At 47.9% G+C, this 21,661-nt stretch overlaps 1 protein-coding gene across 1 annotated transcript in view; it reads left to right on the top strand.

Moving 5' to 3' along the window:
- The first annotated feature begins 3,567 nt into the window (after positions 1-3,567).
- The window catches only part of CENPH (centromere protein H), a 29,733-nt gene continuing 11,639 nt past the window's right edge, over positions 3,568-21,661 (top strand). The window contains exons 1-4 of the mRNA XM_088444024.1: positions 3,568-3,843; positions 13,606-13,661; positions 16,811-16,871; positions 17,114-17,185. Coding sequence (XP_088300150.1) covers positions 3,689-3,843; positions 13,606-13,661; positions 16,811-16,871; positions 17,114-17,185 — 344 coding nt within the window. The 5' untranslated portion in view covers positions 3,568-3,688. The remainder of the gene's footprint in view (positions 3,844-13,605; positions 13,662-16,810; positions 16,872-17,113; positions 17,186-21,661) is intronic.

The following is a 21,661-nucleotide window of genomic DNA, read 5'->3' on the forward strand; positions in this document are numbered from 1 at the left end:
TGTTGCTTTACCGCCATTGGAAGGATCTGCCGCTATTTGGGTGGTCATAAATAGCTTCAGTAAAATGTCTCATTCAATTTTTTTTATCCCATTTATTTTTTAACAAACAATTGTCTGGACATTTTTTAGATAAAGTATTCAAGTATCATGGAATTTCCTCCAATATATCATGTCTGACAGATGGTCACAATTTATCTACATATTGGTGAGAATTTTTCGGAGTTAAGGTTGTCTTTTTATCTCTCTTATCGCACTGAAGGTCATGGCCAGGTCAAAAGGGATTCTCTTTTGCCTCATTGGGGGAATTCAATTCAGCGCGATGGTGAATAGCCACGGGAGGGAGTTCCCGCAGCTATTCAATTCAATGTGCTGTCTGCCTTGTCAGGAAGCAGGTAAGTCAGAGAATGCTGGTTCTCAAAACTTAACCTGGGTGTTAAGGCGAGGTAACCGGGATTCTCTGACTAAAGTGCCGGGCCCGCGGCTGTTAGCACCGCGCTAAGCCGGCAAACAGCTGTGCGCCTGGCACTTTTGTTGGATTTCTCCTCGCATTCCTAGGAGGGTGCGAGATGAAATCCTTTGCCCGCCCAAACAGCACATTAAATTGAATAGCTGCTGGAGCTTCCTCCAGTGGCTATTCACCTTCGCACTGAATTGAATTCCCCCCTTTGTTAGTTGCTAACTGTAACCATATTCATCAGCACTTATTATTACAAGATCAGGAGGTGACCATTACACAGGATCTGAGCTGGATAGTGAACTGTTAATAAACCAGTTTGGCCCCAACCCCAAGGATTCACTTTCAGAAATTCATCATAGAAGAAATGAATATTTAGAGGGTGACTGCTCAGGTGAAAACTTGAACAAGTTCTATCAATTGACGGTGCATCAGAAGTCGTATGGGCATGTCTGCATATGATTGGGAAGGTATGATCTGAGCCACTTCAGTTTTAGAGACTTGATGGCAATGATTGCTGCCGCTCTAGAATGAGAAGGGATTTGAGAAAACCTCTCAGAAAATACTGTTACTAGAGGTAATAATTATTTTACGTGCAAGTGGACCATCTACACAGGGTTCTCCTCTAGAGTAGTGTACTCTGTAATGCACACAGCACAGATTTCGGGAAGCTTGCAGGGACACTACCACATACTGGACAGATCTCCATTTCTGTAAGGATATCATAAGAATATTGGGCCTGATTCAGACCCGCTCACTAGAAGCAGCCGCTTGCTCCCAGCATATGGAAATTCAGCTAAGTGACGTCAAGTCAGACTCTTGCACGGCAAGGCATAAGCACACCCACTATGTCTTGGCAAGCAATAACTTTGTTTACATACGCCCACCAGCCTGTCTTTAGCCGGCCACTAGCGGACGTCATCTCCAGGAAGTGTATACAACCATCGGTACATCGGGATCCATCGGATCTGACCGCAGCGCTTGCGGTTGTCTGTACCCTACCGCAAACACTGCGAGCACTTCAGTGTATAATTCAACCAGGTGACGTGTACTATGACGCTGCCTGTTAATTATGCACGCCTCTGAAACGGTGTTGAAACACTCAGGCACGCCTGCGTCCGCAACTCCACTCCCCCGTTACTACTGCCCTGCGCGTTACCACCCACAAATGGCCTCTCCTGTCACTCATTCCACTGGGCTGTCTTTGCAGGGCGAGCGAGCACATCCCGATCGCTCGTACTAGTTTGCACATGCGCACTGCGAACTATATGCACGCGCACATTTGCAAACATTGCCAGCAATGAGCGATCACTTGCTAGCGAGCAGGTCTGAATCAGGTCCATTGTCCACTAATTAACTGCAGCACATTTTCTGGTAAACTGAATGTTTTCTTTTACGAAACGCGTTAAATGTGATTGAAATGTCGGTAGGGATGTACCTAACTTTATCTAATAAAGATTTAATTATGTGGATAAGCACTTTGTGAATGATTTGAATTTATCCTAATAAGAGTATATCACTACTCCGGAGGAGAACCTTGTATGGATGGTACACTTGTGCCCCTGTCTGCGTATGATACTTCTCAGCAAGGAATCCTCCAGTTGTGGAGATGCAACATGAACTGCCAAGCTTCTCGATTGATTAGGCTGAAAAAGAAAACATCCTCTTTCGATGTGTTGTTTGTGCTAGATGAACCCAAAGCAAAATACAGATAATTGCTGGAATCCAATTAGCCCCTACAAACAGTGGATACATCCTATCATGGACCAAACACAATGGTATATTTTCTTGATTTTCTTCAGAAAGTTCAGCCCTATGTACATAGGTCTTATGGGTTCCAAGGCAGACCTATATGATTATACGGTAAGAGTCCCATCAGCCTGATGATTAACAGATGAACGCCAATGTTTGTACAGTTGAGCAATTATTTGCTACTGCCAATGCGCTTAAAGTCCTGAAAACCCCTACGGCACATGCGTTCACCTGAGTATATGCCGAGTCCGCTGTTACGCATGGGATCGCTGGCATTAGAACTGGTGGCACAAGACCATGTGTGTTCCTGGGAGGTGGCCTGAAGTGAACACAAAAAAGGCCCTCTCACAGAAGTGTCAGTGAACGCGGATGGTTCCCAAAGCGAAATTACGTCATCCGCGATACTTTTCCCTGGATTCTGACTTTTAGGGTCTAATTGAATACGGCCCTTAGTCTGTGTGCATCTGACCAGGGACACGCGCAGTCGCTTATTTCTTTTTATGGCGCATGCACCGTATGCTGAAATCTGCAATATGATCCTGCAAACACATTTGTCTGACCCCTTCCAGCCAGCCCAGTACCAAAGGCTTTGCTGTATAAATTCCCACTTCCTTATTGTAGATACCAGAGATAAATTCACTAATACCCCTTTTACACCGGAGCTAAAACCCGGATTATTGCAGGGTTACCCTGGGCAGCTCCTTGGTGTAAAAGGGGAGAGGGTTGGATTGCCGGGTCGAGTGACCTGGCAATCCAACCCAGGTAAATAGCAGGGCTTAACACGGGCGTAGCTTGTGAAACCCTGCTGTGTGTACGGCGCACTCCAGGTCTTAATGACCTGCAGTGCGCCGCAAGCTGGCCGATTGGTCTGGCTTCAGTGGCGCTTGGAGATGACGTCATCTCCAAGCGTCCACTTTCATGCTGGAAAAGCCGGGTCTATGCAGACCCGACTGCGGTGTGAGCGGCGCGGCGCCGGCTAAATTCCGGGTCTGATCCGGATAGGAACCCTGTTCCAACTCCGGGTCAGACCCGGAATTTTGGTGGAAAAGGGGTATAAATTGGTGAGAAGAGTATTTTAAAAAATAAGGTTTAGCTACTCAGCAGCAGCATATGCAGAGGTTAGTGAGCATAATGTTCCAGCAGGAAGAAGCGGGGTCACTTTGCTGTATATCACGTAATATGACAAGTTCGCTCTCCCACTTTTTTGCCCAATAATAATTCTATTTCATTCATTTCCTATAACTTTGGGGCAAAAACAAAACAGAAAGCGCGCGCACATGGCTACTCGTGACCACATGACCGTGACGTCACGCCAATTCAATTCCATAGCATTCTAGTATCTGTCTGCCACAGAGCTACTTCATTGGTCATTCATAACTCCTCCCCTTCCAGCGCAGGTCACATGACGGCGGCAAAGGCGAATCTTCTGTACTGTCGTCCACACTCCGAGTCCCCAGAAGCAGCAGCCGGCGCCGGGGAACGATGAGTATAACTAGGGAGCCGGACTGTCTGCTGTCCCTGCAGCAGCAGAGCGCCGAGATGGGGAAAGTGGCCGTGACGGGGACGCTCGGTGACATGCCGGACCCTGGTGACCAGCCCTGCCCCACATCTGAAATGAATCCAGTGAAACTACTGAAGTGAGTAGAGGGAGACGCCTACTGGCCAGGCTCAGTTTCCAGTACTGTATGTTATAATGGAATTGCAAGTCAGTTCTGTCAGGGCATTCTGGAACTTGTAGTACCTGGAGCATACCTGCTAATTGCAATGATTGTAGTTCAGAAGTGGCTTTTCTTCTACATGGTTGTTTGGGGATGGGGGCTTACTGCCTGGTTGTGTGGGGATGGGAGCTTACTGCCTGGTTGTGTGGGGATGGGAGCTTACTGCCTGGTTGTGTGGTGGATTCGAGCTTACTGCCTGGTTGTGGGGATGGGAGCTTATTGCCTGGTTGTGTGGGGATGGGGGCTTATTACCTATTTGCGTGGTGATGGAAGCTTATTACCTGGCTGCGTGGGGATGGGGGCTTATTACCTGGCTGTGTGGGGATGGGGGCTTATTACCTGGCTGTGTGGGGATGGGGGCTTATTACCTGGCTGTGTGGGGATGGGGGCTTATTACCTGGCTGTGTGGGGATGGGGGCTTATTACCTGGCTGTGTGGGGATGGGGGCTTATTACCTATTTGCGTGGTGATGGAAGCTTATTACCTGGCTGCGTGGGGATGGGGGCTTATTACCTGGCTGCGTGGGGATGGGGGGCTTATTACCTGGCTGCGTGGGGATGGGGGGCTTATTACCTGGTTGTGTGGGGATGGGGGCTTATTACCTGGTTGCGTGGGGATGGAGGGCTTATTACTTGGTTTAATATGTCTTAATTCCCCATTTCCATGAGGTATGTGTGCCCTCAGAATGGCTTCTGGTTGCTTTTCGCTATACTATACCTCCCACTAGCAGACAACGGGAAAAAATCTGCTACCATAATAGGCACATTTTCAGCCAGTTCTGAGAGGCTGATTCAGCTCATCCCTCCATAGGCTGCGCACACAATCGGCCTACCGTGAGGTAACACACAGAGCCACGGGCAGCTGTTTCTGCTCTTAATTGAATCAGCTCTCTGCGGTGAGATCAAATGATCATGGTGTTCTGTGCGTCCGTAGTGGGTAATTGGGAAAACCTTGGTCACATCTTTATGAGCAAAAATGGTTGAAATTTTCCTACCCGGATAATTAACTTTTTTTCTGATGGTACTGACATCTAATTTCTACTTCAGGGTCCATAGGGTATCCACAGGATACCTTGGGGTATAGGTGTGACGTCAGTCGCAGGGCACCAAAGAGTTAAGCTTTCAGCCTCCCAGGATGCACTAGGTCCCCCTCCTATACCCCGCCCCCGGGCCAAGGCACCTCAGTTTAGTTTGGTGCCCGGCCGGAGTCGGGTGCACCTGTTGGAGTGGGGGCTAGAAGAGCCCCTGAAGCTTATTCTTCATGCAGCTGTGGCTGCACATCTGGATGTACAGCATGGACAGTCAGTCCTGACGTCCATGCTGTCTTCCCTACACCCCGCCGGTACCAGAACGCCGGTACTGATCCGGGGATGCTGGTGGGCGTCTGGGGTCACAGCTAGCGGTGACCCCAGATGCTCCGGACCATGGCCGGATTCAAGGGGGACAGAGGTAAGCAGCGGGGTCCCGCGGTGGGTCCCCGCTGATCACATGGTCCTAAGTCCCCAGGCAGGGGGCTCCCTGGGGACTGGCTGCAGCGTGGAGCCAGGCGACCAACCTGCGCTTCCACTACCCCCTGGGACAGCGGACCGCAGCAGAGCGGTAGCGCTGCGGCGTCCCAGGGGTTAAATGCATGCCAGGGGAGCGCGCCTTCCCTGTCTCACAGCCGGCGCCTCCCCCGCTGCACACAGCCCTCTCTGCATGCTGCCGACTGGTCCTGTGGCAGCGCTCCTCCCCCAGGCCAGCCTCCTCTCTGCTCCTCGGCGGCCATCTTCTCCAGAACGCATGGTGAACGCTGCTGGAAGCGCTGGACGGAAGCATCGTGGTCTGGGTCCCCCCGCATACCTCTCCTCCGCTGTGGTCAGGTCTGTGTATGCAGCGCTGTGTCCTACCAGGCCCTGTGTCTGTGTAGTTGAGTGATCAGCGCTGTTAGTGCAGGAATTGTTATTTTTCTGCATTGTATGTGACTGTGCTAGCGCTGCTGCCTGTAATCTTTTCTTCTCTAAACTGTCAGCTTTATTACTGTCCCTGTTCTTTCTGCTAAAGCCCTTGCGGTGCGGTGCTGCAGGGTGGTCTCTCGCCTATTTAATACTTAATTGGTGAGAGAGGTCACATACGTGGTGCCATCATGTCTGAAAGTGATTTTCCCCTCCGGCTACAGTGTACCACGTGCAAAGTACCGTTAGCGGAGGGGGAGGGTAGCGCGGAGGGCCTTTGCCGGCAGTGTTTGTCCATGGCGCGGCCTATTACGGTTACAGCACCGGTACAGGAGCCGCCCTGGGCTTGTTTCGCTCAGGCGTTAACAGCTTTAGTGGGCCAGTTAGCTCCGCAGCCCGCGTTTACTCCGATGGGTTTGTCCCAGCAGTCTGTGGTGTCGTCACCCATGCAGGGGTTCCCACGACAATTGGTGGTACCCCACAGTCTCCCTATTTCCCCGCTCCCGGGTTCTCAGGAGCCAGCGTGGGTTAACTCCCTGACGAGTTCTGTACAGCACTTGTCGGATGTGTTGCAAGGGGAGTCTGTGATGCGGTCTCATAAAAGGCCGGTGGCGTCTCTGTCCGCTCCTTATGAGGATGACGAAGGGACGTCTGATGATGGGGAGATTCTAGATCCTTACGATCAGGAACCTCTCCATACTAAGGACGCTGATGCTAAGTTCAAAGTATATATTCCTGGACTTATTCGGGCGGTCCGCACAGCCTTGGTGATTGAGGACGAAGTTCCCCCAGCGGCTAAATCTAAGTATGCCTTTTTCAAAGATGTGAAGGGCGATGCCACAGTCTTTCCTCTTTCGGGTCAGTTGGTGGACCATTTAGAGGAGGCGTGGAAACAACCTGGCAAAAGATACCAGCCGCAGAGACGCCTGGCGGTGGCTTATCCGTTCGCGGATAATTATTTTGCGAAGTGGGAATCCCCTCCACAGGTGGATTCTCACGTGACCCGTCTTGTCCGTAGTGCCACATTGCCGATGCCATCCATGTCCTCCCTTAAGGATGCTACGGACCGCAAGGTAGAAATCTGCCTGAAGTCCGCTTATTCCCTTGCTGGGGGGGCAGCACGGCCGGCTATGGCCATTTGCTGGGTTGCCAGAGCGATGGAGCGCTGGGCGGATTCATTAGAGACTTCTTTTGAATCCGACTGTCCGGCCGATCAGGCGGAGTTGATTGGCAATCTCCGTGATTCGGCCACCTACATCAACGAGGCGGCTCTAGACATTAGTACTCTGGTGTCTAGAATTTCTTCAGCAGCGGTAGCTGCTCGTCGCACCTTGTGGCTGCGATCCTGGAAGGCGGACGCAGATTCCAAGAAAGGTCTGGAAGCGTTGCCGTTTACCGGAGAAGTTCTCTTCGGTCCGGATCTGGATAAGATTGTGGCCACGCTGGCGGCAGCCAAATCTGCCTGTCTCCCGTCGGCCGCTGCTCCTTCTGGTTCGGGACCATCGTCCTTTCGGTCATCTAGGGCCCAGGGCAGGCCCAAACCACAGTCGTTTCCTCGACAGGCTGGCCCTAAGAAATCGGTCAAGCCCCGGAAGCAGGCATGGAGTACCAGACGTCCGGCCCCCAAGCCAGATGGCAAGCCTGCGGCCTGACGGTCCGGGCCTCCCTTTGGGGGATCCCAGGGTGGGAGGCCGCCTGCTACAGTTCGCCCAGTGTTGGTCGACCACTACGACAGACACTTGGGTTCTGGAGGTGGTTTCCCACGGATACGCCCTCTCCTTCCGGCACAGACCCCCGGCTCGCTTCTTCACCACGGGTCTCCCATCAGACCGGAACAAGGCTACGGAGCTGCGGAAGGTATTGCACACTATGCTCCAGGCTGGAGTTATAGTGGCGGTTCCATTCTCCCAGAGGGGCCAGGGTTTCTATTCAAATCTATTTTTGGTACAGAAACCCAATGGGTCATATCGTCCGATTCTCAACCTCAAAGCACTCAACAAGTCTTTGCGGGTCCCGAAGTTTCGGATGGAGACCCTACGGTCCATCATTCTGGCGCTGGAACCTGGGGACTACTTGGTGTCATTGGACATACAGGACGCTTACCTGCATGTCCCTATTCTTTGGCGCCATCAACAGTTCCTCAGGTTTGCAATCAGCAGCGACCACTTCCAGTTTCGGGCGTTACCTTTTGGCCTGGCAACAGCACCACGTGTTTTCACCAAGGTGATGGCGGTCATGGCGGCTTCTCTGCGGCTGCAGGGAGTCCGCATGTTGCCGTATTTGGACGACCTGTTATTGGTGGCAGGATCTCCAGAGCTCCTGTTGCGCCACTTGGACCTGACCATTGCACTGCTGCAACGGCACGGCTGGCTAATCAACTGGCAGAAGTCCACTCTAATCCCGTCTCGGAGGATTCTGCATCTTGGAGCCTTATTGGACTCGGGACAGCAAAGGATCTTCGTGACGGAGGACAAGATCTCTGCTTTACAGTCAAGGGTGCGCAGTTGTCTGCACAGCCGCCGGGTGTCCTTACACTCGGCGATGAGGTTACTGGGCTCCATGGTGTCGGTGTTCGACATGGTGGAATACGCCCAGTTTCACTCCAGACCTCTGCAGCACCTGATCCTGTCCAAGTGGAACGGGCTGACTCAGTCTCTGAAGTCCCAGACGATTGTGCTCACCCAGGAGGTTCGCCTGTCCCTTACGTGGTGGTTACAGACGACCCACCTCAACAAGGGACGTCCGTTCTGGGTTCCAAATTGGGTCCTGTTGACAACGGACGCCAGTCTTCGGGGCTGGGGAGCAGTTTCGGGTCCACACTTGTTCCAGGGCAGGTGGACGCCGACAGAAGCGGAGCTTCCAATAAATATCTTGGAACTCCGTGCGGTCTTCAATGCTCTCCAGCAGGCACAGCGGTTTCTCCAGGGTCGCCCGGTGCAGGTCCAGTCGGACAACGCTACCACCGTGGCCTACATAAACAGGCAAGGAGGAACTCGCAGTCGGGCGGCTCTCGTAGAGGTCTCTCGGATCCTGGTTTGGGCGGAGCGCAATCTTCCGGCCATATCAGCGGTCTTCATCCCGGGAGTGCTCAATTGGGAGGCGGACTTTCTAAGTCGCCAGGACGTTCATCCGGGGGAATGGTCCCTGCACCCGGACGTTTTTCAACTACTGGTGGACAGGTGGGGTCTTCCAGAAATCGACCTCATGGCGTCCCGGCACAACAACAAGTTGCCGGTGTACGGGTCTCGCACAAGAGACGAAGGGGCGTCTCTGGTGGATGCTCTGTCCGTCCGGTGGACGTTCCGGTTCGCATACCTGTTCCCTCCGGTCTCCCTTCTTCCACGGGTAATCCGGAAATTCAAACAGGAAGGAGGGACGCTCCTGTTGATAGCTCCCGCGTGGCCCAGACGGCACTGGTTCTCAGACCTTCAGGGTCTGTCCGTGGACATTCCTCTGCGGTTGCCGCTACGACCGGACCTTCTGTCTCAGGGTCCTTGCCTTCACCCGGACCTGACTCGGCTGTCTTTGACGGCGTGGCTGTTGAGACGGCCATGCTGAGGTCCCGGGGGTTTTCCAGCTCTGTGGTGCGTACCATGTTACGAGCTCGGAAACCGTCTTCCGCGAGGATATACCATCGCGTGTGGCATACGTTCTTCCAGTGGTGTCGACCGAGAGGTTATGCACCGCGGGAGTTTCGTCTGTCTCGGATTCTCGCCTTCCTGCAAGCGGGACTAGATCATGGGCTTCGCCTTGCTTCTTTGAAGGTACAGGTTTCGGCCCTATCTGTCTGGTTTCACCGTAGGATTGCTACAATCCCGGATGTGCGCACCTTTATGCAGGGTGTTCTCCGCATTCAGCCGCCCTTTGTTCCACCTGTGGCGCCTTGGGATTTGGCTGTGGTCCTGAGGGCTCTCCAAGGACCGCCGTTTGAACCACTGGGCTCAGTGGATCTTAAATGGCTAACAGCTAAGACTGTTTTCCTTCTGGCCATTGCTTCGGCCAGACGTGTTTCTGAGTTAGGGGCTCTTTCTTGTAGACCCCCTTTCTTGGTTTTTTATGGGAACAGGGCAGTGCTCCGCACTCGGCCCGAGTTTCTTCCCAAAGTTATTTCCCAGTTTCATATTAACGAGGAAATAGTTGTTCCGGCCTTTAACTCACCGGGTCTTTCCGTGGGTGAGGCCTCTTTGGATGTTGTGCGGGCCTTAAGGACTTATGTTGACCGCACTTCTTCGTTTAGGAAGTCGGACGCTTTGTTTGTCCTCTTTGGCTTCCGTAAAAAGGGTTGGCCTGCTTCAAAGCAAACTTTGGCAGCCTGGATCCGTATGGCTATTTCTGAAGCTTATCTTCATGAAGGCCTACCGGTCCCTCCTTCTCTGAAGGCTCATTCCACTAGGTCTGTGGGTCCTTCGTGGGCAGCTCGACGTGGTGCCTCGGCAGTTCAGATCTGCAAGGCTGCTACGTGGTCTTCTGTCCATACCTTCGTGAGGTATTACAGGTTTGACACCTTCGCCTCTCAGGATGCTTCCTTCGGGCGGCGGATTCTCCTTTCTGCACAGGAGCGTCCCCACCCTTAAAGGATACTGCTTTGGGACATCCCCAAGGTATCCTGTGGATACCCTATGGACCCTGAAGTAGAAAATATGAGATATGGTAAGAACTTACCCTTGTTATCTCTATTTCTACGAAGTCCATAGGGTTCCACAGGACTCCCGCCCTGTCGCACCTGTGCTGCAGATGGGCTTTGCTCTGGTCACCGGTTTTCCGTCTCCCTCTGGTGAGAATGTGATTCTTGTATGTGTCCAGATCTTTGTTCTCTCTCTTCCTTCTCCTCCTCCGGCCTATGGCTTGGTAACTAACTGAGGTGCCTTGGCCCGGGGGCGGGGTATAGGAGGGGGACCTAGTGCATCCTGGGAGGCTGAAAGCTTAACTCTTTGGTGCCCTGCGACTGACGTCACACCTATACCCCAAGGTATCCTGTGGAACCCTATGGACTTCGTAGAAATAGAGATAACAAGGGTAAGTTCTTACCATATCTCATATTTTTATTTTTTTTGTATAGTTTTTCATTCTTACACCTAGAGTTCTGTAAACAAGAATCAGTGAAATTATTGGTACTTGTGTACTTTACGGACTCATTGCAGAGAGAACCCAATGAATGTTTTAAATGGTACTTGTGTACTTTACGTACACAAGTGCCGAAAGTTGTCCCCACCTAAAGAAGAAAGTTGTCCCCTCGCGGGCTCACTGCGCTTCGGGCTCAGTGCTTCTACGCTCGCCACAAGGTTATATGCCCACTTGGATGGTAGGGAATGATACTGGACACTGGCTGATGACGTCGGGGTCCTCTCTGTGAAGGGGATTTAGACATTACCATGATAGATAATAATAATGAGTGTAGGACACTTGGGTTCTCTCTGCAATGAGTCCGTAAAGTACACAAGCACCAAATTATTTCCAAAGTTATTAAAATTAGAGTCTGAGGACTTGTATAAAGTATGGAAGCTACTATAGATATCCCATCAACTTGTAACACTAGGAGGCATATTTATTGTTGGGGATTGGTCTTGATGATGATAATTTATTGTGGTAATAAGAAATGAAGGATCTCCTGGATAGGGACCCTGATAGGGGCTCATTCCTGCAATGTGCGCCTAGTACAGTGATATTGCACATGTGCCGTCTGCTGACTGTGTGTGTAAGTGGGCATGTCCATACAGTGCCCTCTCCAAAAACGTTTGTAATGTGTAGCCCGTAGGCTACTGTGAGCTATGCATTTCGGATCTTGGTAAATTTGGTATTTTAGCAACCGCTATCGAAACCAATGGCTGCTTTTGCGGCCAGAAATGGGGGATTACAGCATGTATCTCTGATCTGCTGCGGCCCCCGATACATTTAGGGGATCAATAGTTTTTGTGGATATCTCACAAACAGCACCTTTTTTCATAGAGAAATAAATTGTGGACGCCTAATTAAATCTAGCACGTGGGTGGAATTTAATTATTGTTCGGGTTTCTGTAATGGGGCCCATCCATCAGCAATGGATTGCCACGATCCCGCAACCCGGAATCGCAGAATCCAACGTGTTGGATTTACCTGATTTGACAATCGCAATCAAAAAATTATCACGATCGTCAAATCGGGGACATTTAACATGTAATATTTCAGCGATCCTACGACAGATCGCTGAACATCGATGTTGGCCGGCGTTTCCACCCGGCAGATCGTGTTGCAGGATCACGGAAATACCGGTCAGATGTATGGGCACCTTAAATAATGAGCATTCGACAGCAGCTATTCAATTATTTGCAGTTCGGGGGTGAATGCATGATTTCTGCTCACCACCTCCTTTCGATGTACCCGATTAATCTAATAAATAGCGGAGATGACGTATGATGCGAACGGCCAGGGGGCGTCTTTACAAAATAGCGAGCGCAAGTTTCGTTCGCTCGCTCAGACATAGAGGCGTCAACAGACCGCAAAGAGCGAGCGCTCAATTTTAAATAGCTGGCCCCTTTTTCTGAACGACCGTTCGCAAATAGCATCCGGCTCTGAATCAGGCCCTCAGTCAGTTGGTTAGTTCTGTCAGATGCCAGTAATATGAGTTGGTGCGCTCATTGTTTAGTACATGGAAGATAGGACCAGAGCGTTGAGACTCATTCCCTAGTGGTCTAGAGTGCCATGCAGCTTTTCTAGATTTATTGGCCTTACATAGTCAGATCAGGTGAAGATGAGGACACACAGCAGGGTAGATAGATGCTTTATACCTGCAATACTCTATTCTTTTGGGAAGGCGCCAAGTATCTACCTCAAGAACAATCTCCCATTTAAGGTCTGTATTCAATTGCCGGCGAAAAGTTTTCGCTGATGACGTAATTTCGCCTGTCGGAAACTTTCCGCCGTTTGTAATTGCAGTCTTTTCACAGGTGCGAAAAGTCTGCGCCTTGTAACCAGCGGAAAAGATTCGCCTTGGGAAAAAGTGCAGGTTTGGGGTGCAAAGTTTTGGGAACACCCCTGCAGCCTTGGGAAGGTCCCCCAAAGGTAAACTGCGTCAAAGTTTAAAAAATACTTTTGAACAACCCAAATAAGTACTTTAGTTTTGGGGGTGAAAAAAAACAAAAAAGTTGGGGGACAAACTTAAAAACTAGTGAAAACTGCTCCAGGGGGTACCCCAAGTATGCCTTAGCCCCCGGGGCTCTGCAGTGCAGTTACAGCAGGGAGAGATCTGAATAGATCCCTCTGCTGGCTGCAGTGGCTGCCGTGTAAATCTTCACAGGCAGCCGTGAAAACAGCGGCCTGTGAAGATCATCGTTGACTGTACGCCATCTGAAGATGACGTGCAGTAACACCACCATGTTTCGAAAAACTTGGAACTTGATAAATGGCCCTGACACTTAATTTATATAAAAGCATGTGAAAATTAACACTCACACATACTTTTGTATACATGAAGTATAGATGAATAGACCCCTTTAGTAATTTAAAAGCTTCCGGTGATGGATAGTGGTGTCCCAGAGGAATCTTTGTCTCCTTCGTGGAAGTTTCATCACATTTGCTACCCACAAGCTATTATATTACAGGCAATATTAGGCCGTGTTTGAACAAATTGAATCACAATCCTTGCGCTCAGGTCTCTGGCTGAGTATCAGGAATGCATGTGGCCGGCTTTACTTATGTATGAATGTTATATGCCAACTTGTATTTTAATAACATTGACTCAAAATCTTTTTATTTTCTTATTTCTTTGGTAGACGCTGCCAACAGTTGACACAGTGGAAGTGTGAGCTTCAGAAAAGGATTGATGCAGGTATACTGTAATACTTTGATGTGGGACACTACTGTTTCTCATAATATCCACAGCATTATATGGCATAATTTGTACAGGATCTGGCACGTCAGTGTGTTGTAGCTTTTGGCCTATCAATGGAAAACTTGAACAGTGCTAACATAGCCACAGTATTGTCCTTCATCTCTTCGGGAGGTTATGTGAGTGTTTTAAATTGCAGTTCTTGGTCAACTAGGTCTAAACTATCTGACTTTACTTGACTAATATTCATGAGGCCTGGTTTATATTTGAGGTACTGCATTCTCTCAATAGCTGTGTACACTGTGTGTAACTGGTTCAGTCTAATGTGTCGTTCGGTTACCTTAGAATGCCACAATTTTAAGAGTATTGTCCTCCTGTCCTAGAGACAATGATACCGTTTGCTGGACTATGATTTGTAAATGCAGGTGTTATTGTCAGGGTACACTGAATTCATTGGAGTTTATCTCCATACTGATCAAATCTATATAAGCACGCTCCCAAAAAGAGCTATAATAATGACTCAATATATATGAATTGTAGTGACGATGGCGCATTCAAAATAACTATTGGAATTGGTTTTGTAAAATAATATTTATTATAAATATCACAAGTTATAAATAATATGAATTTATTTAATTGACATTCTTGCAGTAAAAACAACTGTCCTTCAATATGCATGTAATAGACAAATAGGACTCCTCTATTTAAAACTAATTAACATAAGTATTTCTTATATAACTAAGTAAAAGTCATGTATAAAGGAACAAAAGCAGCCCCATATATTTATTACATGCTCAGTGGAATTCACAGTATACTACACCATAGTGTCCACAGTTATATAATATTATAGGGCAGAGGTTCCCAAACACATTCCTCAAGGCACCCCAACAGTACAGGTTTTGGAGAGATCCATGGTTAAGTCCACTGTGGTCAAGCATGGATATCCTTAAAACCTCGACTGTTAAGCTGGCAACACATCTAAAGATTATCTGTCCAACTAGCCAACTAGTTTATTGGTTGGAATGAAAATCTGGTAACGTATGAAAGCAAAGGACTATCAGCAATTTGCTCCCAAATGCCGGAAAATGGACAAATACTGTTTGAACAAATTGTTTAGATCAAACATTTAACAAACTTGTCTGACTGCCATTTTCATCTCTTTTCTGGCATTTAGGAGCAAATTGCTGATCATCAGTTACTCCCATACGTTACCAGATTTTCATTCCAACCAATCCACTAGTCTGGTTGGACAGATAATCTTTGTGTGTGTATGCACCTTAAGATATCTATCATAGATATCTATCAGTGTGTACAACCAAAATCGTTTGACCTGCACTACAGAGAGTTGGAGGGAAATCTATCAACGATATCTGTGTTTGTTCAAGTTGTTATGCAGCATTAGAGTGCCTTGAGGACCAAGTTTGGGAACCTCTGTTATAGGGGATGGATTTTCAAACGAAGCCAAATACAACCAATCACCAGCTGCCTTGGAGTTCAGAGCCCAGTTTTTGTGCAAGAGGGATTGCTCGTCTACTGTCCCCCGCGGCTGAGACTTGCCGGAAGGGACCATAGTAGAGAAGGAAGTTCTTGCTCTGGGATTGGTAGTGTACAGCTGCAACCACAGGGAGAAGGACCTGTCGGACTCGAGACAGCCACTTGGAGGCATTTTGTGGGCAGAAGGGAGGAGCCATACTGATTGGATGCGGGCTTGCATTCATCCTCATGTGACGGGCACACTTCATGCATCAGCAGCTACCTCTGGAGGAGCTCTTTGATTTTTTGATTTTTTTTTGTTTGTTTTTGTAAAAGTTTAGCTTTATTTTAAAAGAACCTGGCTCTTCTACAATGTTTTCGCCAGGACTAAAAGTTTAGTCGCTGTCACGACCAGTATTTGTTGAGCTGCACTAACTTATAGTATATCACTTTGGTATCATCAATGCAGGTTTTGCAGATTCTCCTACTATGCAAATTAGTTAATATATTTAAGCACAGTTGCAATGTTCTATATGCAAATCCTTTTCCTGTGTCTCTTATAAGTATACATCAGTCAATACATGCAATGCCTTGTGCGTATCTGAGAACGCTCTCCTACATGAATGTAATTTATTTTATGATCTGTATCTGAGAACCCTCTCCTACATGAGTATAATGTATGCTGGAACTGTCTGTATCTGAGAATGCTCTCCTACATAAATATAATGTAGTCTATGGGCCTTATTCAATTAGCGTCAAACGGCCGTTTTTTTTTCGCCAAAAAAAGGCGATGTTTTCTCCATTCGAGACAAGGCAGAAAAAAAAAAAAGCATAATCCCTATCTTTGCCTAAAATTGTGTGGATTTCTTTCAGAACCCTTTGGACACCCCCCTCCCCGTCTCCACCCCGCCCCCCCCAATGATAAATGACCCCTCAAAAAACTTGTGAGTTGCGCACTTTGGCGAAAAACTTCCACGCAAATTTTGGATAAAAAAAGAAGAAAAACTATCAATATTGGTTTTAATATATTGGGTCTGATTTTTCGGGGGACGGTATGGATGTGTGATGTATTTTAAACATTGCACGCGGTCGCAGCAGGCATTTTTTTACGGTTTTAAAATTTGCGTTTGTACGACACGAAAATATACTTGCACCCATTTTAATGTACCCCCAATTTACGTGGAACAGTAATTTCCTGGAAAAAAATTGATTCATTGTCAACAGTTTTTACATTTTTTTCACTCAAAATTGCGTGGTCATTTTTCGCCAAAGTGCGCAACTTACGAATTTTTGGGGGGATAATTTATCATTTGGGGGGTTGTCCAAAGGGTTCTGAAAGAAATCCCCAAATTTTTAGCAAAAAATAGGGATTTTGCATTTTTTTTTTCGCCTGGTCTGGGTAGGAGAACTTCTACAGTTTTTGTTTTTTTTCGCGAAAATATCTACTTTTTTGGTGAAAAACTGCAGCTAATTGAATACGGCCCTATGATCTGTATCTGAGAGCGCTCTCCTACATGAATACATGAATAAAATGTATTCCAGGACTGTCTGTAACTGAGAGCGCTCTCCTACAAGAATATAATGTATTCGGGGACTGTCTAGCTGTTAATATCATATCTTCTAGTACAGATACATTTTACTTGTCACATTTTATGACTTCCATTATTTATTTGCAGTTGAAGTTTCGGTAGAAGATTTTTCACCTGAATTACTTACAGAGGAAAATATGATGGAGGTGTAAGTGTTATTTCATTTTACCTTTCATACATCTGTATCTGGGTGCTGTTCTATCTCTGATAAAATATAACCAACCTATGACTTCAACTTTTGAAATTATAATTGTTTTTAATAGTAATACTGTAATAAGGATAAAGCTGTGCTGTATGTCTTTATGATACAATGCAACTCTTATATATTTTTATTTTATAAGTGTAGCAAAGTACATAGACAAAATTCAGTTTTTTGGGGTTTTTTTGCAGAATTCGAAATCTTGAAAAAGATGTTGAAAAACTGAGAACATTGTTCCGCAACAAGAGATTACTGCTAGACAGGTAAGTGACTCCATCCCATGTGCATTCCCTTTTCTACCTTTTAGAATGCCAAGGAACCTAAAGCTTTCTAGTATTTTATTATCCTTTATTTATATGGTGCCACAAAGGTTCCGCAGCGCCTTACACAGTACATTAATGAGCACTCAAGAAAAACAGTTAATAGTAATACAAAACAATGCAGGACAAGGACATGGTTATAAACATAGCTGCAAACACAAGCAGCAGGACATGAGCAACCAAGTGTTAGGAGCAGTTGTGGGGAGTTAGGAGTAAATGATACTATACGTAGGGGGGAGGAGAAGCACATGAGTCAAGAGGGCCCGCTCGTGTGAGCTTACATTCTAAAGGGAAAGGGCAGACAAACGGGCGACACAGATGGGGTAGGTAGTGAGGAAGGAGCATGGAGCAGTGGGTTAGGATATGTGCTGCGGAATGTGTGTGTATAAGATGACCTGATGTTATGTAAAAATTAAGTCCTTCATACATCTATCTCTATGACAGAAAATAGATTGTTTGTGTTATTTACATGGGAGATGTACAAAATAAAGTTGTAGCACTTAAATGATTGTGTGTTACATTTAGCGTCTATATACAGCCTGATAAAATATGCAGCTATTATGGGACCGTCCTGCCATCCTAATACAGTAGTGACTACTTTAGTCCCAGCTGCTGGGTGCTATGCCATGCTCCTGTGAGTGGGTGCATATCACATGCTAGACCCACTCAGAAATGGGTGCAGCCATACATGCTGTGGTCCCACAGGATGTTGCAGTGCCCGGGCCCAGAATTTCTCTTGGCAGCCCTGGGGGTGACAGGCAGAACCAAGAGGGCATAGTGGTGGGGTAACAAGGCCATGGAGGGAGGGAGGTGGTTGAGAGTGGAGGGACAGGAAAGGGGGGGAAAGAAGCAGAGGGTTGGAAGCAGACTGATGGGAGAAAAAAGGGGGAACAACAAGTGGAGGAGACAAGAGTGGGTAGAGGATTATGTGGCCATAGAATATGGGGGGTGTGTGAAGTAAGGGTGTTCATGCTGTGGACAAGGTAATACATGAGATGAAAACTGGAGTGGAGGCTGTGTGATGTGGAGGCTGTGTGATGTGGAGGCTGTGTGATGTGGAGGCTGTGTGATGTGGAGGCTGTGTGATGTGGAGGCTGTGTGATGTGGAGGCTGTGTGATGTGGAGGCTGTGTGATGTGGAGGCTGTGTGATGTGGAGGCTGTGTGATGTGGAGGCTGTGTGATGTGGAGGCTGTGTGATGTGGAGGCTGTGTGGATTAAAGTTGTTAAATGTTCAAAAATACATGTAAAAGAACAGTGCTGCTAATGTATGAGCGCAGCTCCAAAAGTGATATATAAAGGAGAGGTGTGTGAGTAGTGGGTGCAGGAATTAGTTATTAAACAAATTATTAAAGTGGATAGATGGGACACAATTGGAAAAGGCAATACAAATTTGAATGTATGTAGTATGAGGACAAAATTACAATATACCCGAGCTGATCCAGTCCGAAGTGTTATGATCAACAAAGATCAATCCACAAGAGCAGTTCGCAGATGGGGAAGTATTTGTAGTGTCCAAGCAGTGAGTGCAGTAAGTAGTTGCCTGGATATGCATACAGCAGAAGATGGGGATTTTGTTAATTCACATAAGTAAGTTGCTTGTTGTCGTTTAGAAAGTGTTCTGGATTTGCCTTTGTTTTCCCTTAGTTTTACTCCAGTTTAACTCCGACTTAGTTATCAAATTGTAATTCCACTTCTAATCTGAACACTTTGAATCTTAACACGGACTATGGCAGCCACTGGCTATGCAGCCTGAGTGAGCAGTAACAACTAAAGTTACAAACGTGTCTTTGTGCTCACTGATTGGGACCCCACCCCGAAAGCTCAAACACACACTAAATTGGGATGCAATGAAGTGTAATATAAACAATTTGTGAGAAGGGGGGAGGCCAACACAGATTCACACATTCCTAACTTCCTTTATAGAAATTGCTCTTAGTATAGCAGTAGTGGTAATTTACCCAGTATAAATTTTTCAAAACTGTGCTGAGGCAATCAATAAAACAGCATCTGATGGGAGCAGTAGTGGTAATTTACAGAGTATAAATTTTTTAAGTATGAAATAAGGATATATATATACCGTGCTGTGGTGGGCTACAGCCCTAAATCTTCTCCCTCTGCTGAGTAGGATCTGTTTAAAGATTGCAATGGGAGGGTAGAACATCCTAGTGGAGGACCTCCATATCGAGATTAGAGGAAATGATTGTTGTAGACATGTGACTGGTCAGAAGAGATGATGCTGTGGTCTGGGCTAGATCTATACAGAAGAGCCAGAGCCTTGAGGAACTGGTACTATTAAGCTAAGCACACACTTACCTGACCCAGCTATACAAAACTAACAATCGGCTGCTCGATATGTCTGGCCAGACATCGCAACTGGGGGTTATTTAAACTTGCCCTCCCAATTGTGATGTCAGTGTTGGCAGTCCCTGTGGCCAGTCTACGGGTGGTCAGTGTATTGCCAGTACACACATGCAGATGTACGATATACCGGCATCTGCTATGCTGCAGGACCAACCTGGTGTGTGTGTGTGTGTGTCTGACTATTTTGTTCATCGACATATCGGGTACACACCCGCCGATGCACTAGTGATCTTTCGTTCATTGAACGGTATATTGACAAGTGTGTACCCAGCATTAGTTACTCTGCCAGAGAGTGAATTTAATTAATGATAAGAGGGAAAACAAGAGATATGGTAAGAACTTACCTTTTGTTATCTCTGTTTCTACGAAGTCCATAGGGTCCACAGGGTGACCTTGGGGTATAGCTGGATCCGCGGGCACCACGGAGTTAAAGCTTTCAGCTGCTCCCAGGATGAACTTGTGTCCATCTTCCCCTATACCCTGCCCCCAAGCCACAGGCACCTCAGTTGGTAAGCAGCCCAGGCCGGAGGAGGAGACGAAACAGTGAGAAGGAAGACTGGAACACACAAGAACCATACTCACAGAAATGAGAGACGGAAAACCGGTGACCAGTCACAGAGCCCATATGAAGCCAGGTGCGTCAGGGCGGGTGCCCTGTGGACCCTATGGACTTCGTAGAAACAGAGATAACAAAGGTAAGTTCTTACCATATCTCTTGTTTTCTACTTCAGGGTCCATAGGGGTCCACAGGGTGACCTTGGGGATGTCCCAAAGCAGTCCAACTAAGGGCGGGGATGCTCCTGTGCTGATAGGAGAACCCGGTGCCCAAAGGATGCATCCTGAGAGGCAAAGGTGTCAGACGCATAGAACCTCAAAAAGGTCTGAATGGAAGACCAGGTGGCCGCCTTACACAGCTGAACAGCAGAGGCGCCACGGCTAGCAGCCCAAGAAGGGCCCACATACCGAGTGGAATGAGCCTTAACAGAGGCTGGAACAGGTAAACCCTCCTGCATATAAGCCTCAATAATAACAGAACGAAGCCAACGTGCTAGAGTCTGTTTGTTGGCAGGCCAACCCCTCTTGTGAAAACCAAAGAGGATAAACAAAGAATCCGACTTCCTCACAGAACTAGTCCGGTCCACATAAACCTGGAGTGCACGTACAACGTCTAAGGAAGCCTCCCCAGCCGAAAGATCAGGCGACTGAAAGGCTGGTACAACAATTTCCTGATTAATGTGGAACCTGGAAACCACCTTAGGCAGGAAATCAGGACTAGTGCGAAGCACCGCTCTGTCCTGATGAAAAACCAGAAAAGGGGGACGACAGGAAAGCGCCCCCAAATCCGAAACCCTCCTGGCAGAAGCAATTGCCAAGAGGAAAACAGTTTTAAAAGTTAGCCACTTGAGCTCCACTGACTCCAAGGGCTCAAAAGGAGGACCCTGTAAGGCCCGAAGAACCACTGCCAAATCCCACGGGGCCACAGGTGGCACAAAAGGGAGGCTGGATTCTTAAAACACCCTGGAAAAAGGTGTGTACATCCGGCATAGCAGCAATCCTGCGCTGGAACCACACCGACAGAGCAGACACGTGCACCTTCAGTGAGGAAAGACGTAATCCGAAGTCCAAACCCGACTGAAGGAAAGCCAGAATACGCGAAACCCGGAACCTGGGGATCATATATTCTGGCCTCGCACCACTGAAAGTAAGTGTGCCACACTCTGTGGTAGATCCTCGCGGAAGCAGGCTTGTGCGCCCTCAGCATGGTGGTAATAACGGAGCTAGAAAAGCCCCGAGACCTCGGGACGGCTGTCTCAAGAGCCACGCCGTCAAAGATAGTCGACCCAGATCCGGGTGAAGACAGGGCCCCTGAGACAACAGGACCCGTCGTTGAGGTAGGAGGTAGGGAGCGTCGATGGATAGGCTCCGCAGATCGGAGTACCACGGCCTTCTGGGCCACGCTGGGGCCACCAGGATCAGTGTGCCTCCGTCCTGCTTGAACTTGTGCAGGACCCAAGGCAACAGAGATATCGGAGGGAACAAGTAAGCCAGGTGAAACA

Source organism: Taudactylus pleione, unplaced genomic scaffold, assembly GCF_031769625.1.
Source record: "Taudactylus pleione unplaced genomic scaffold, aTauple2 ptg000345l, whole genome shotgun sequence".
NCBI classification, from domain to species: Eukaryota; Metazoa; Chordata; class Amphibia; order Anura; family Myobatrachidae; genus Taudactylus; species Taudactylus pleione.